Here is a 16,164-nt window from a genome sequence, read left to right as displayed (position 1 = left end):
GAGATCAACTTGTTGGAGAAGATTGGCTTGGAACAATTGATCTTTTGGACATGGGGATTACAGGAGGACTGAGAAGGGAATATTATGCCTATTCTTGTAGTGATTTGCAACATTAATTTTCAAACCTTTGCGTTGTTTCTACCTTTGTATTTCTGGGAAGGTAACAGGCTGGGGTTTTTTTTGGGGGGGGACTAACGGACTTTCAAGGTGCCTCTTGTTTCAGGGTTCTGGAATCCACTGAGATCCTGTCAACAGACACAGATAGCAGCTCAGCTGAAGACAGTGACTTTGAAGAGATGGGAAAGAATATTGAGAATATGTTACAGAACAAGAAAACTAGTTCTCAGCTCTCTCGGGAAAGAGAAGAGCAGGAACGAAAGGAATTACAAAGGATGCTTCTGGGAGAAGACAGTGGCAATGACAAAGAGAGGGGCAAAAAGGACAGGAGAGACAAAAAGGGGCTGTGTAAGTAACTGCAGCCACCAGAATGTGCCTGGGAAGGGATGCAGAACTTTGTGTCAGGCTGCAAAGTGTGCTCATCTGGCCTCTCAGAGAAGAGTGTGGATTCCGTACAGGGAGAATGTATAGACATGCTTATCTGGGGCTTCTTCCTTCTCCTGAGCAGTTAGTGGCTGAAAATGCATTTAAAGTGTTTTCTTTGCCCCATAGCTTTGCTTATTTTGAACTATAAAACTACTCTGGTATTTCTTTAGATATTCACTGCTGCTTGCTGCTTAAGTTTTCCTTTTTTTTGGGGTGGGGGTGTGGAGTGTTTTTGAGTAGTTTTCTCAAGATGTGTTCACAAATAGTTCCTGCAACCAGCTTATGGTACTCTTAATTGGATCTTGTGTGTAAACACAGCTATGTATGTTGAACAGATAGGCACAATATGTAGGCTGATAGCAGTGTCTGTTATACTGTGCGCTGTAGCAGTGTGTTTGGGAGGTAATTGGGCAGCTGCCAGATTTGGATCTCCTGGAGACGTATTAATTTTAATACATTCTCTGTTCTCCAACAGAACTTGACACATCCCTAACTGGCAGGTAAAAGTGTTTGACCTGTGAATGAACTTCTGTCTGTATGATGGTGCTCATGTGTATGAGCAAAGTTGAGCTCTGCTGCATCTGTGTCAACATTATTGTCGCTGTTGGAAACCCAGGCTGGGAGTAAATCACTAATTAAATAATGACTGGAATAATTTAGTAAGGGATATGTGGAAGATTTGTTGATGATTGTTGCCTTATGAAAAGATATCCAATGTTATTTTGAACAAAATCTCTTAACCAAGATTATGGATGGTGCTGGAAAGATTCTGTGGTCACATGAGACGAGGCTAGCTCACTGGTTGTAACACTAGTTGGAGAACTGGATAATTGTTGACCTTCAGTTTCTGCCAGATCTCCATACCTATGATCTACACCACTGTAACTATAAGCAATCTGCAGGGCCATGTTGCAGTTGCCTTACAGGTTGCACTTAGGCACCTGCGGGTCCTTGTTGACTGTAGCTGTTCCTTCTGGCTTTATAATCCATGTGGATAATTCAGTAGCTTACCTTTGTTTCAGATTGATATATGTCATGATAAGAGAACGTGAACAACCAAGGGAAAGACTTTTATTGCTTAGGCTTTCCTGAATTTGTGTCTTAGAAGTTTTTAAGCCAAAAATATCTGCTGTATTTAAACAATGATGCTTCTACAGTGTGAAAGAAATTAAAAGTAAATAAAACACTCTCTTGTAGCATCAGCTTCAGGAGCCTCAGCAAACTCTCACAAAGATGATGACACTGCCTCTGTAACCAGCCTTAATTCCTCTGCCACTGGCCGCCGCCTCAAAATCTATCGCACGTTTAGAGATGAGGATGGGAAAGAATATGTGAGGTGTGAGACAGTTCGGAAGCCTGCTGTTATTGATGCCTACTGCCGAATACGGACTACCAAGGATGAAGAGTTCATGTATGACCTATGTGATTTTTTTCTTTTTTTTTTCTTTTTAACTTTGCCTGTAGACTATTTCATTCTATTGGCAGTATGAAGAAATGTAGAATTGAGTGCAGAAGCCCGGCACTGTAATTGTGTAGAGAGAGAGAGATTTAATGGCTGTCCCTTTGGAGGGTATTACAAATTTTGTGCAGTGATTGACCTGGCAGAAGAACACCTGGTAAATCATCAACTCAGATGAAAAACTTGTGTGTTTTGTTTTGTTTGTTTTGTTTTTTTGCCAGACGAAAATTTGCTCTATTTGATGAACAGCACCGTGAGGAAATGCGGAAGGAGCGGCGCAGGATCCAGGAACAATTACGTCGGTTAAAACGGAACCAAGAAAAAGAGAAACTCAAGGGTCCTCCAGAAAAGAAGCCCAAGAAGATGAAAGAGCGTCCAGACTTGAAAGTAAGCATATCCATACGTAAAGCATGCTAATGGGTCTTGGGTATTGGAGAAGTTTTCTGTTCTAGTGATGTGCTAAAGGTCTGACTAGGGGATTTTAATGATACTTTGCCTCTAAACCAGGAGCTTATGTATGAATTCTGATCTGTAATCTTTCTTACATTTTGTAGCTAAAATGTGGAGCATGTGGTGCAATTGGCCATATGAGGACTAATAAGTTCTGCCCTCTTTACTACCAAACAAATGCCCCACCTTCTAATCCTGTTGCAATGACAGAGGAGCAGGAGGAAGAGCTGGAAAAAACAGTCATTCACAATGATAATGAAGAACTCATCAAAGTAGAAGGAACAAAAATTGTCCTGGGAAAACAACTGATTGAGAGGTAAGGGAAGAAGCAGAGATACCGATGGGTAGTAAGAAAAAACAATTTAGAGCTTAGTGCAGAATACTCATGTATATTAATCACAGCAATAAAGTGACAGGGCTTTACATAGGCTATTACTACAGTATTTCAATTGTGTATTTGGTATTATGGCAGATGGGCCTAGAGCCAATACTGGGGGACAAATGGTCTTGATTTGCAAGAGGGCTGGAGGAAGTATTATGCTTTTTTGTTTTTACCTAGTGCAGATGAGGTTCGCAGGAAGTCACTGGTCCTGAAATTTCCTAAACAGCAGCTTCCTCCAAAGAAGAAGCGGCGAGTAGGGACAACCGTTCACTGTGATTACCTGAATGTGAGTGAAAGTGTTACTGAGCTGATTGCAGCATCTCTGTTTCTGTTTGTACCAACTGGCCAGTTTCTTTACTACTCCTGTGCATCCTCTGCATGCAACACAGATACCTACCCAGTAAATGAATAAATTAAATTGCCTAGGATTTCTGTGGGTAAATATTTTGCATCTTGGAACTGCCTTAATTTTTCTGCCTCTGATTTCTTTAGCGTCCTCATAAATCTATCCACCGACGGCGAACAGATCCCATGGTGACACTGTCATCCATCTTGGAGGGCATCATCAATGACATAAGGGATCTTCCTAATGTAAGTTTAAGCTATGAGACCAAAAACCTGTGTCTTAAGCAATATGGTTGAAGTAGGTTATGTGTTGTAGACACCAAAATTAGGCTAGGCTTTTCTCAGGTGAATGGTGTGCCACCCCATTTCCCCCTGCTCTGCACACAGTTGGTGTGCATTATTTCATAAGTTACCTCAGCTCAGAATCTTTTTGAGATTAAAACATCCATATCAGAAAATAATGTTGAATAGTTCTGCGTGGATACATATTAAAAACCTGGGATGTGATTTTTTTTTTTTTCCATTCAACAAAACCAGAAAAAGATGCATAACACTCGATGTAGCAACGTGGAATACTTTTTTAATGTATGTGGCACTGAAGAAAATTGTGTACTTCACTGTTTCCGACCAGATTTTACCAGAAACTTGCAAAATCAAAAGATTAAATGGAAAATTTGAGTTGAAATGAGAAATTAAAGTTCAGTTTCTTGACTTGCGTGCTGCATAACCAAAAATACCATCTGAGAATTCTTTGTGAGATTTTTCTTCTCATAATGGTATTAAAGAACATTTTGTAGAAGAAAGTGATAGCCACTATGGGGCTGCGCTTATCATATTTTCCCTGGTGCAGCTAAGGGATTACACTTACACTGATTGTGTAAAGGTTTTATACATTAGTGCCTATTCAACTGTGGATGTTAAACTGGAGATTAGCTGTGCTAGTACTGTGTTGATAAGCATTCATTTTATTCTTTTCATCCTCAGACATACCCCTTTCATACACCTGTAAATCCAAAAGTTGTCAAAGATTATTATAAGATTATTACTCGGCCCATGGATTTACAGACCCTGCGTGAAAATGTTCGTAAGCGGCAGTACCCATCCCGAGAAGAGTTCAGAGAACATCTGGAACTAATTGTTAAGAACAGTGCGACATACAATGGTAGGCTATTAACAACGCAGGGAAACTGTGTTTCTGCTAATATGTTACACATGTATGAGGTGTAGATCTTTTACTTTCAGAAATAACGAAAGCAACAGAAAAGCAGAAAAAATTCACCTATCAGATGGCAACAATAAACATGTTTTTCCAGATATACCTGAAAGACTATATTAATGTTAATGAGCTAATTCATAAATAAGAAAGAAGTGGACCCTAGCATTTAACAATAACTAAATGATGACTGTGGTGTAGTAACTGAAGTTCAGTTATGGACCTATCAATGACTGAAGACACTGGTGCATGTATTAAGTCAAACTGCACTGAAGCAAAGTCCTGCATATCCCCTTCATATAGGGTGAAGCTAAGCAAAACATTGTTTTCAGTAGACTACATTATGAGCGTCCTTCCATTTTGCTCTCAGACATGGATCGGTGGGGAGATACTTGCGAACTTATTTTCTCAATATTATGCTTTAGTGAATGAATCTTGCAATACAAATAGGAATAGTTCACACCTTTTGAAGCCATTGCCTTGGAGCGTGCAGCTTTGAGTAGAGTTTACTGTAGTGATTTTGCATATTTTGGTTCTTAGTTGCAATAAAATTTTCCCCATTTGCAAAGGTCGGAAAGCTAGTTTAAAAAAACAAAAAGCGTAGATTCTGCAGTAGAGCATGCATCTGCTGGGCAAAAGTGCTGATTCATTGAGCAACTATAGGTCAGCTGTATTCTGACTGCTGATAGAAAGGTCTTTGTCCAAAAAGTATTCATTCGACAGATAAAAAATCCTCCCAGCTGCATTGAGTCTCTCTGGGCTGTGCAGCATTCAGGGTGACACTGACAGCACTGGTTTTGGGCCTTTACTGCTTCCTTTATTATTTTGACGGCTAAGTCCCTGTTTTGTCCTAATAAATGAGAATTTTTTTCATAGTTTTGTTGCAAATACTTGTTTCCATGTCTGAGGAATCATGAAATTATTTAAAGCTGTGGTTTCCTGAATATTCCATAAATGTCCATCTTGCCTTCCTTAGCAGTTCTGCTTCACTGACTGGATTTAGTGAAGGAAACAGAAATTTCATGACTTACACTCTGAAAGTTTGGCAAAGGTGGAGGGCTTAGAGGCCAGTCTTCTACAGCCACAGTTGCTTTCCCATAGGGTTTCCAAACTGTAACAGAATATATACCAGAAGTGTGAATATTTGCTACAAATAACCTTCTCTCATATAAAATCCGTACTAAACTTCAGTAATTGTACGTATTGAGAATATACTTGAGGATATACTCCCAACTGTGCTAGAAATATAATCAGTGATGCTTTAGGAGCAAAGATTAATTCATATTGTGACATAATTGGCCTTTTTAATCAGGCTGGAGTATCTCACTGTACTTGCTGTGTGTTTGCAGGGCCAAAGCACTCACTGACACAGATATCTCAGTCCATGCTGGACCTGTGTGATGAAAAGCTGAAAGAGGCAAGTCTTGTGAATGAGTTGTGGTCAGAGTGGAGAGGGAGGGATGGTGAGGGGTGGTTGAGGAGTTTGAGGATATAGGATGTGAGTAGGCAAAACACAGGGCTTTAAGGAGAGTAGAAGAATAAGGGAACTCCTCCCCCCATCCTGGGGTGTATTTGAATTTTTACAACTTTAAACAGTTCACATTAGAGTCTTTCTCAGAAAAAAGATGCTCGTTTGTTACTCTAGTTACTTTATCTTCTATGTAGGCTTATATCTAGGCTATTATCCCCCCCTTATTTACAAGTGTCTTCATAAAAGGGTCAATGGGAGTATCTGGGACAGAGTATCCTGATCTTAACAGTTATTAATCTAGGGTCAGCCACTGATGTGTACTTTTATTGCAGAAGGAAGATAAACTGGCTCGATTAGAAAAAGCCATTAATCCCCTCCTGGATGATGATGATCAAGTGGCCTTTTCCTTCATTTTGGACAACATTGTCACTCAAAAGATGATGGCAGTTCCAGATGTATGTAGCTTGAGTAGAGTGTGTGTGTGTGATGTGCAAAATGTGCTGATTATAGTCCTGTGGCTGTATATTTACATTGTGGTTGAGTTCTCTGTCAGGGAGTTGGCCTGTGATTTTCTGACTGGTAGACACACCTGTACTCACCCCCTTCACTGCAGCAAAGGTCCAGAAGTGAAGGCTGAGTTCCAGTTTTTTTTTGCTGCTGCTTTCACTCCCGGATAGTGCTTGTATGAACCTCCCATTAGTGTGAAGTCACTGATTTTCATTAAACGTGGTCGTTATAAAACATACTCTTCTCCTGCTGCTTATAGCACTTGCTTTGGTAGGTCTTGAAGCACTCTGCAAAGGTACAGTTTTCAGGTGCAAATGAAACACAGGCTGATATCTAATTGATCAGGTTTACCCAGTGTTGTACTAGTTTGTTAGTATTAAAAAAAAAAACCCAACGCTTAAGCTTACTAAATAAAACTGCACAGATGAGGACTTCAGTGTCACTCACCTATAACGTGTATTGAGTCTGGGTGGAGGAAGGAACAAGAGTCTGTAGTGGTTAGACTGCATGAGAGAGGGCTTAATGCCTGTCCTCTTTAAAACTTTGTTGGTTCCATTCTCTCTTGTCACCAAGTTCTCATTTCTGATGTTTAAAACAGATTTGAGAGTTTTTCTATGCTGTCACATCATGATGAACTGTTAAATTGGTATATATAGCCCCCGTTGTGAGATCAGACCTAGGTTTATATTCTTTGTTTATTGTACAAGCAATGAGTGTTCTTGCTGGACACTGCAGTTATGTTGTGGAGGAAACAGTGATATTAAATAGAAAAGTCCTTTGTATGATTATTATTTTGTATTACATGTTCCTACTGTCAAACAGGTATTAACAGGCTTAGTTAAAAATCCAACTGGTAGATCTTTTTTCTGTTTCCCTCCTGAAGCTAAATGATTGGATGCCTTGTGATAAATACTTCTCATACATTTTCAGTGTTAATCAGTTCTGGAGACTTGCTTTATGAAATTTGTAGCTCAAACTGTAAAAAATTCTACACAGAAGCTTTCTAAACTTGTCTGTTTTCTTTCCTTCAGTCTTGGCCATTTCATCATCCAGTTAACAAAAAGTTTGTTCCTGATTATTACAAGGTGATTGCTAATCCAATGGATCTGGAGACTATCCGCAAGGTGTGTAGCTTGAACTGAGCAGCCACTTGAGAGATGTTTAGATTTGATTACTTACTGGGTGACAATCTTTTCCAGAATATCTCCAAACACAAATACCAGAACAGAGAGACTTTCCTGCATGATGTTAACCTCATCCTGGCCAACAGCATTAAGTACAATGGTAGGTGGTGATAATAAGGCTTCAGCTGCCTTCTGTACTTAAACGAATACATCTGGGCACCTGTTCCGTAGTGCTGTCAAAGCCTGAAGCTGTGAATCCTCAGCTTGATTGTTGCTTTCTTTTCTTGCTGAGAAAAGAGACGCTTGAACAGTGATGTTTTCGCTGTCACATAGTGCTTTATTTACCATCTTGTGCAGAATGGGGCAGTTACATTTGGGGAGGATTTTCTACTTGTTCAGTACACATCTCTGCTTCAGTGACTTGTTTCTGGGAATTTCCTTGAGATTGACAGGATACAACCTTCCTGTCTCCTAAATCATATTTTTAATGCTGGAACAAACTGGTTGTGCTTTGTTATCTGAATGTGAAACCTGCTTTATATTTCTCCTTAGATCAGAATGTGTTGGGATTTAGGGACCTGTGTCATGAGAGCTGTGTAACCAAAACCAGCCTTTCTGTCTCAGTAGCTGGAACTGAGCAAATGTCAGAATGCATAAAGAGATTTGTTTCTTACTACAGGGCCAGACAGTCAGTACACAAAAACAGCCCAGGAGATTGTAAACATCTGTTATCAAACTTTAGCTGAGGTATGTGGATGACTCTACTGTAATATTTTCGTATGTTTGAGTTTTCTGTTCTGCAACCTTAGCAAGCTTCTTCGTTCTTAGTATGATGAGCATCTGACTCAACTTGAGAGAGACATCTCTACTGCTAAGGAAGCAGCACTTGAGGAGGCAGATCTGGAAAGTCTTGATCCTATGACCCCTGGTCCCTACACTCCACAGGCAAGTGACCAAGCAAAGTTTTCACTTCCTTTCTTCTAGTTTCAATCTCCTGGATGTTTGATCTGGAGGTGCCTCTTTGTTTACTGTTCTCCATCTGTCTGCAGTTTGTCTTTTAGTAGAGTATCTTGTTGGATGGTGTGCTAACAGCTATTTTTTAAGGATAAATATGAGAAGCTGTTATGATGCTTCAGAGAGTGAGATACCTAAGACAAAGAAGGTAATTTCCCAAGCAACTTGCAAAACTGGTCTCAAGATGAGCTGTGTACAGTCAGGTACAACTGAATATTGGTTGGAACTTCAAAGACTTTGCAAGTGTAGCAGTTAGAAACCCTCAAAAGGCAAGCAGTGAAAAGGTAAGGAGAACATGAGGGAAAAACATCAATACTGTAGTGCTGAGAAGCCAGAGAGCTGTTTGGTGGGGATACTGTTGATGAGGCTTATTGCTATGAGCAAAGAAACTGCCTAATACGGTCAGCGAAGTACGACTCCTCTGCATTCTTTGGTGGGATTCTTTACATTTCTTTATTTTGGTTCTAATGGAAATAACATTTTTTTACTCTTCATTATTATTTTATAGAAGACAATTGTGTGTATCAGTTATTTTGTATGTATTATAGACCAAGTTGGAAGCATAATTTATACTGGAGATTGTATGACAGACAGCTTTTTCAGTGTTTACAATTTGGCAAAGTTTTATAAGCTATTTAGGCTTTTTTTTTTCCTAATGCTTCTTCTTGCCTCGGGGTGTTTGGTTGTTTTTAAAAACATCAGTAAAAAAACTTTCAGTGGGAATGACAAGTTCATTCCTGAAAAATTAAATTACCTTTGGAATTTGCCGGATAAATTAGGTAATGGTTCAGGGAATGTCATCCTAGTGTCTGAGATGTGCCTTTTGTTTATTTGGAAAAACTGTTGAAGTTCATAGGCCTTGGGAAAGATCTCTCTGCTAACAACTGAATGATCAAAATTCAAATGTTGTATACCCAGTATAGGAAGACAGAGCAAAGCTTTCTTTGCAGTTGTTCATTCCAATTGTAGACCAATAATTTTTCTGTTCTATGCAAGTCTGGTGTGATTACATCTGGAAAGTTGCATTTAATTTTAGTAAAGTCAGAGCAGAAAAGAGGGGCTTGAAGTTCAGGAACAATTTAAGAACTTATAAAGATTATTTTTAAGAGAAAAATGAGTTTAAAATTTGTTTAAGCAATAAGTACACAAAGATTATATGGCTGGAGCCAGGATAGCAGGCTACAAACAATTTTGGGGCAGTATTTAACACCCTCCATCCATCTCTCCCCACAAAAAAAAAAAGCCCCAAAATGTAGCATTTTAGGAAGCTAGAAAGAACTTGCTAGAATGATGATTGAATTCAACGGGGTGGGAATACTGAAACATATCATGGAAAAAGACCTTCCTGGCAATGGGAAGTGTCAGGCTACAAGGGAGACTTTGGAGATTAGTTGTTGAAACTATCTATTGACACATTTCAAGGAAGATTAGATGGAATCAAGGATGATCCCAATACCTCAGAGAATGAGGGACAAAAATGTCATTCTTCTCTCTATCTGATGGTTTCCTTCCCAAAAGCAGTATTACCTGTTCTGATTTTTTCCAAGTTGGTGATCAAGAGAGAGGAGAAGAGGCCTGAGCAGTGAACTGCCTATTAGTTATCTGCTCCTTCTCAGTTCTTGCTAAAGGAGGGAGCTTCCTGAGCTTCTCCCTTGAACTTGTCATCTGAAAGCCACCCTTTCCCTCTGCTTCTTGGCTGGAGGTACACTTGCGCTTCCCACACTCCCAAACTTGTCACAGATGGCAGGTCTGGTGATGGTTGCTTGGCTTTAGTTCCCTTTATTTCAAATGCAGTTGTGATGACTAATATTTATCTCCCCATATGTATCTTCAGGAGTTGGACTCCAGAATATAAAAAGCAAATGCAGCAAGTAGAGAGCTGTCTGTGGTTTACATGTCTGTTTAAATTCTTAGGAAGCCTGTTTTGCCTAATTTAAATGGTATTGCTGCTGCTGCTCTTAATACTTTCAGGATTGTCATGATATATAAACTGTGTATTATAAGGGCATTTTATCAAAATCCTAATCTGTAGTTCCTCATTAACTCTTCAGAGGTCAGGTGACATGCAAACTACAGATTGGCTTTTATCCGACCCCCTGTTTTTTCTTGCTTTTGTCAGCTTTAGGGACTCTTGAGCCAGTGATTTACATAGAATTGATTGAAAGTTGAAGCTTTGCTATTTCATATGTGATAGATGTTTTCCAGTTCTGATAGCAGCATTTGTGGTTGCAACACCATTTCCATTGTAGGAATGGAAATTAAAAGGGCCATGCTGAGTCAAACCAAAGGTTGATGTAATCAAGTATTCTGTCTCTGGCAGGGACCAGAAGTGAGTGGATGCAAACATACAGTGATCCTTCTTACAGTGAAGCCTCTCTGCTTCTGGCAATTGGCTGTTCAGGCACCTTAAACTGGTGTTGCATCTGGACCCATTGTATTTATGAGCTACAGAGAGGCCTATTCTCTATAAATCTATCTAATCCTTTTGGAGTCCATTTACAATTTTGGCCTCTGTAGGATTGCATTGCATAGAAGTACTGACTTCTATTTCAAAATCTGCTATTTGGCAAACTTCAAACCTGAGGTTGTGAGCTATTGTATTTTACCATGTTTGTTCTTTAAGAATAAATAGCTTATTTTGATTAAACAGTGTTTAATAATATAAACACAAATGCATATTGCATTTAGTCCTGAAATCCCAGTCTTGCCTCTCAAGATACTGTTCTAGTCTCAGTTCAGTGCCTGAGAATGTTATGTCTCCTGTCTCCACATATACTTTAGCCACCTGATTTGTATGATACCAACACTTCCCTCAGTATGTCACATGATGCTTCAGTCTATCAAGATGAGAGCAATTTGTCTGCTATGGACACTCCCATCACTACCCCAGAGAAGCGAGGAACTCAGGTCAGAATCCTCCATTTTTTCATGTGGTTGGAGAGTTGGGTTGTATAAGCAAATTAGTGAAAGGAGGCAATTACTATGTAGGAAACAGGTGACAAAGACCAGCAGGTTTCCCAAGCAGAGAAGGGAATCCATTTCAGAAGTTATGCAATTTCCTTCATTTTGACTGCTCTCAGGGAAAAGGAAAAATTTAAAGAGCACAGGGAATTGAGATGCTGCAAAACAAAGAATAGAGAATCAAAAGCTGGAAAAGAATCTGCCTAAGGCCAGATATTTGTTTGCTTCACTACTTCTGGGAGTAGAAACCTGGTGACTCATGCTATAAAGGGCTAACATGCCTTGTTGATTCTGAATAGGGAAATGGTGAAGTATATTCTACAGATTTGGAAGATGATAATTAGATTATTATGGTTGCATCCAGTGACGATTAGAAGCTGTACAAACACCTAGGAAGAGATGGTTGCCACTAGATACTTTATAGTTGTAAAAGAAAAAAAAAGCAGACAGGTTAAAGGTATTAAATCGTTATAAATGAACTTGTTACAGTAACCACAGAACAATTTTCCTTAGTCTTTATTCTGTATTAAACAAAAAAAAAATGTTGGAGGCGAGGGAATAGCAGAATGAGATGCAGTAATATGACCATGAAAATAAATTACCAGGAGGATGAAGAAGGTGAGGAGGGCCATGAGACTGAAGGTAGTACCAGAAAGACTAGTGACAGCTATTCTGAGCAATCCAGACAAACAGAGATTGAATGTGAATAGTTCTGTCTATAGTGGCTGTCTGTAGCTTTGAGAATGCCTTCTAGATTTGGAAGTCTTCAAGCTTTTTATAGACTTTTCCATTTTTAGTCTTTGGGACACAATCTGCATGTCCTCTCTACCTTGGACTCATGGTGATTGAGGGAGGAACAGGAGAGAGAAGGGCAGGAGAAGATTTGTTGGAAACTGTTGTCTGCTTTTAAAATACTTTGTGAAAATAAGCACTTTTTAAGATCTAGTGGTATTTTCCAGATATAGCTAGGTAAACAAAGAACTCTGGTGCTGTAAGGCTGGAGATTCCCTTTTCAAGGATGAGCACATCAGGATAAAAGTGTGCGGAGACCGTGTGCTTTCTGATCTTGGAACAAAGAGAGAAAGGATCCTTGCTCTGAGAGTGATATACATATATTTTTCTTTTTGTCTTTCCCCCCTGTACTCCTGCACCATCATTGTGGTCCAGATGTCAGTCATACCCTTTGGTTTATATCCAGTAGTGCCTTCCTCAGTGGTATTGCTATTTGTGTTCCCATTCAGATGCGCCAGGGGCGAGGTAGGCTGGGCGAGGAAGACTCTGACGTAGATATTGAAGGGTTTGATGAGGATGATGATGGGAAACCTAAGACTCCAGCCCCAGTGAGTATATTTATGGAAATCCCAGCCACAGTCTATGCATTGACTTGCATACTTGTAGAAGTCTCCATAGTATAAGGGCTGTCTGCTGTGTCTGCCACCCTGAAAGACAGCAGTATTTGTAGCAATAGCTAGACTCTTAAATGTAGTTTTAAAATGTTAGCATTATGAAATGAGTGAATACTTCAGAATGAACAGTGTGATAAATAATAGGCATATACTGGAAATGGCAGCAGTAGTTTATATGTTGTTTGATTTTCACTATCCCTGTTCTGTATGACCTAGGAAGTTGAAGATGCAGATGGTGACCTTGCTGATGAAGAAGAAGGATCAGCCCAGCAGCCCCAGGCCAGTGTCCTCTATGAAGATTTGCTCATGTCGGATGGAGAGGATGATGATGATGGGAGTGATGAAGAGGGAGATAATCCTTTCTCATGTAGGTGTCCTTTTTTATAAAAGGTTGAATAGGAACTGGTTGTTAATAAACCCAGCTAATCTCATGCTTCCATCACAAAAACATGCAGTGGAGAGTGTAGAGCATAATTGGGATATGTAGGCCAGGTGGTCTAGTAGTCAAAAAGGAAGAGAGACCAAAAAGCAAGATGAAAAAACTGGATGAACATAAATGGAACTGAAAACGAAGTGGAATAGGAGTGCTGTAAGTACGGACACAAAAGAAAGCAGAGTTAAGACAAGATCTGGTGATTGTATTTCATTAAGTGAAACTGCAAATGGTTCTGAAAAGACTGGGACTATGATTTGGTGTGCAGAGCCAGGAATGGGCAATTTAGTAAAAGCACAACATTTATTTTTATATGAAACAGCGTGGTCAATGTTATCAAGAACTGGAAGAGGTGTCTGGAGGTTCTTCAGATTATTTCGCTGTTTTACTAAAAAACTTACTGTGCAGAAAAGCTTATAGTGGTATTTAGCAATGGCTTCTGAAAATTATTAGGGGGGAAGAAGGGGGAATTATTCAGAGTAGACAAGCAAATAAGGCCTTTTTGAGTAATGGTGGTAATGAAATTGCTTTTGAATAACATCAGAATTGGGTACTCAGTAAGTGGTATCACCTCCCAGATACCCTTTTTGCTACCTTGTGGAGGCACTACTTTGTATACATTCCTTACAGTCAACATTGTAGCCTTTAAACAAAGACAATGGGTATGTAACTGACAGAACAAAACTGTTGCTTTGTGACCAAATGTCAGCTATCCAACTGAGTGAGAGTGGCAGTGACTCGGATGTGGAGCCCAATGCAGTGAGACCTAAACAACCTCATGTTCTTCAAGAGAACACACGAATGGGCATGGACAATGAAGAAAGCATGATGTCTTATGAAGGAGATGGTGGAGAGACATCTCATGTTATGGAGGACAGTAATATCAGGTAAGTAGAGCTGAGAATCTTGTTAAAATAATTATTCAAAACAAAATCCCTTCTCTTAGAGATTTCTGAAGTGTTTATCATAAAAAGCTGAAGAATATCTCACATTTTTTCTTCTATTTTGTCACTGGTTTTAGTGTTGCAACCATAATTATCATAATTGCAATTTACTTATTGACAGAAATTTGGTTTTGCTGTTAGATTTTCACTAATAAAAATGTTAGTTAAATTAAAAAAAATACTCTTTCTTGTAAGTTAGATAGTTTCCTGTACATAGTGGTTTTTGAAGGCAGGACAAATACAGGTTTTTATAGGTTGTCTTGGAAACTACAAGATGTCTTTGAAGTTAAAAGATGATTTAGCTGATTAACTTCATGGTTTTTGGTTTTTTTCCTGTTAGAATAAGCATTTCCTTACTTGAAAGGAAACCACTTAGTTGAAATCCAAAAGAATAGGAATATGCATATTCTGTATTTTGGAAGGAGTTCCATTATTAGAAAATGACAAGTACAGCAATATCAGCTTTAATTTTTTGCATTCACTTGAGAGAATACTGACCTACTCTTCCTTGTCTGGCCATTCTGTAGAGTATTAGCATTAGATTCTCTTCTTTTTCCACTCGTGGAATTCAGTCCCTTATAGTATTATTGATATTTACGTAATAATTTATCATACAGGTAGCTATGCTGGGTCAGGCAAATGGTTGGTCCAGCCCAGTACCTTGACAATAGTCAGCAGAAAATGCTAGAGAAGATGATGAGATTGGGCTGTCTGCAGTAAAGGTGACAGATGGAAGGTGTTGGAGCAATCTGTTTTTTCCTGCCCTGAGTATATCAGAGAGGGATGAGCAAGCTGGTAGATGATTGTTTTATCAGGAGAACTGTTTTTTTTATTTTAAAAAGCTGGCCATTAACAGAATTGAAGTGCACAGTGGTTCCGGGCGTTCCACAAGGACTTCAAACCAGGGACCTTTTACAGGAGTTAAATACAGAATTGTCGGTATCAGCAGCTGATTTGACATGATGGTATAGTAAGAGTATCTTCTTTCTTGTAGTTATGGCAGCTATGAAGAACCAGACCCAAAATCCAACACAAGAGATACTAGTTTCAGCAGTATTGGAGGGTATGAGATCTCAGAAGAGGAGGAAGAGGAAGAACAGCAGCGCTGCGGGCCAAGCGTATTAAGTCAGGTCCATCTGTCCGAGGATGAGGAAGACAGCGAGGACTTTCATTCTATTGCAGGAGACAGTGACCTGGACTCGGATGAATAAACCCCCTTTCCTGATACGATGGTCATCCCGGGCTACTCTTGGCTCCTGAATTTCTCTTGTCCCAGTTCGGTATAAGGAACAGTGTAGCGTGGACTGTGTTAACAAGAAGTAGATTTTTTTTTATATAATATTTTAATCGATTATAAAACATGTTATGTGACTGAGTAAATGGTGAAAAATAAGCTTTAGACAAGCGTGCCCTGCTGAAGTTTTTGGTTGTTGTAACTTCATCTTCTTTATAGATGTAAAATAATTCCTCATAAATACTGGCCTGTTGGATACATTCATGTCTGTCGGGGAAAAAAATGCTTGCTCAGAATAAAGTACCTGCTGTTGATAAAAAAAACTATAAAACACTTTTCATTTCAGAAGGGAAGGTTTTTCTCTGGGACCACAGCGTGGACCCAGACTGGTTTTGATAACTGCCTGACTACTTTGAATACCTCAGTAAACAGCGGCCCTATTTTTTTTTTAAAGTTGCAATTACTCCCAGAAATCAGAATTCGGTAATTTGAGTCTTCAGGCAAGCTCATTATTCACAGGAGAGGCCTCATTCTCAGTTGCCTGGAAAGCGCGTGCAGCTGGGGCTGGGGTTCCGTATGGAATTCTGCCGTGCCACCGGCTGCGCTCATGTAAATAGAACGGGGGGAGGTTTGAACACGCGCCGCTTTCCCGCCGATCCTCCGCGCCCCGCTGCGGCT

General features: G+C 39.5%; 2 protein-coding genes across 4 annotated transcripts in view; both read left to right on the top strand.

Moving 5' to 3' along the window:
• TAF1 (TAF1 RNA polymerase II, TATA box binding protein (TBP)-associated factor, 250kDa) overlaps positions 1 to 15,689 on the top strand; it is a 32,877-nt gene extending 17,188 nt beyond the window's left edge. Inside the window, exons 22-39 of one of the 2 annotated variants that reach the window (XM_009331652.1) lie at positions 224 to 465; positions 1,741 to 1,954; positions 2,224 to 2,389; positions 2,557 to 2,768; positions 3,012 to 3,120; positions 3,327 to 3,425; positions 4,164 to 4,341; positions 5,742 to 5,809; positions 6,196 to 6,318; positions 7,402 to 7,494; positions 7,570 to 7,654; positions 8,174 to 8,241; positions 8,323 to 8,439; positions 11,290 to 11,415; positions 12,711 to 12,809; positions 13,092 to 13,242; positions 14,018 to 14,195; positions 15,247 to 15,689. In XM_009331652.1, the coding sequence (XP_009329927.1) occupies positions 224 to 465; positions 1,741 to 1,954; positions 2,224 to 2,389; positions 2,557 to 2,768; positions 3,012 to 3,120; positions 3,327 to 3,425; positions 4,164 to 4,341; positions 5,742 to 5,809; positions 6,196 to 6,318; positions 7,402 to 7,494; positions 7,570 to 7,654; positions 8,174 to 8,241; positions 8,323 to 8,439; positions 11,290 to 11,415; positions 12,711 to 12,809; positions 13,092 to 13,242; positions 14,018 to 14,195; positions 15,247 to 15,463 (2,545 nt within the window). In that variant the 3' untranslated portion in view covers positions 15,464 to 15,689. The remainder of the gene's footprint in view (positions 1 to 223; positions 466 to 1,740; positions 1,955 to 2,223; positions 2,390 to 2,556; positions 2,769 to 3,011; positions 3,121 to 3,326; positions 3,426 to 4,163; positions 4,342 to 5,741; positions 5,810 to 6,195; positions 6,319 to 7,401; positions 7,495 to 7,569; positions 7,655 to 8,173; positions 8,242 to 8,322; positions 8,440 to 11,289; positions 11,416 to 12,710; positions 12,810 to 13,091; positions 13,243 to 14,017; positions 14,196 to 15,246) is intronic. The other variant, XM_009331651.1, reaches the window with a different exon arrangement.
• The window catches only part of OGT (O-linked N-acetylglucosamine (GlcNAc) transferase), a 41,040-nt gene continuing 30,055 nt past the window's right edge, over positions 5,180 to 16,164 (top strand). Inside the window, exon 1 of one of the 2 annotated variants that reach the window (XM_009331654.1) lies at positions 5,180 to 5,186. The gene's annotated coding sequence lies outside the window, so the exon portion shown is untranslated. The remainder of the gene's footprint in view (positions 5,187 to 16,164) is intronic. The other variant, XM_009331653.1, reaches the window with a different exon arrangement.

Source organism: Pygoscelis adeliae, unplaced genomic scaffold, assembly GCF_000699105.1.
Source record: "Pygoscelis adeliae isolate BGI_AS28 unplaced genomic scaffold, ASM69910v1 Scaffold79, whole genome shotgun sequence".
Classification (NCBI taxonomy): domain Eukaryota; kingdom Metazoa; phylum Chordata; class Aves; order Sphenisciformes; family Spheniscidae; genus Pygoscelis; species Pygoscelis adeliae.
The sequence above is the reverse complement of the archived record's forward strand: the minus strand, read 5'-3'. Positions and strand labels throughout refer to the sequence as shown.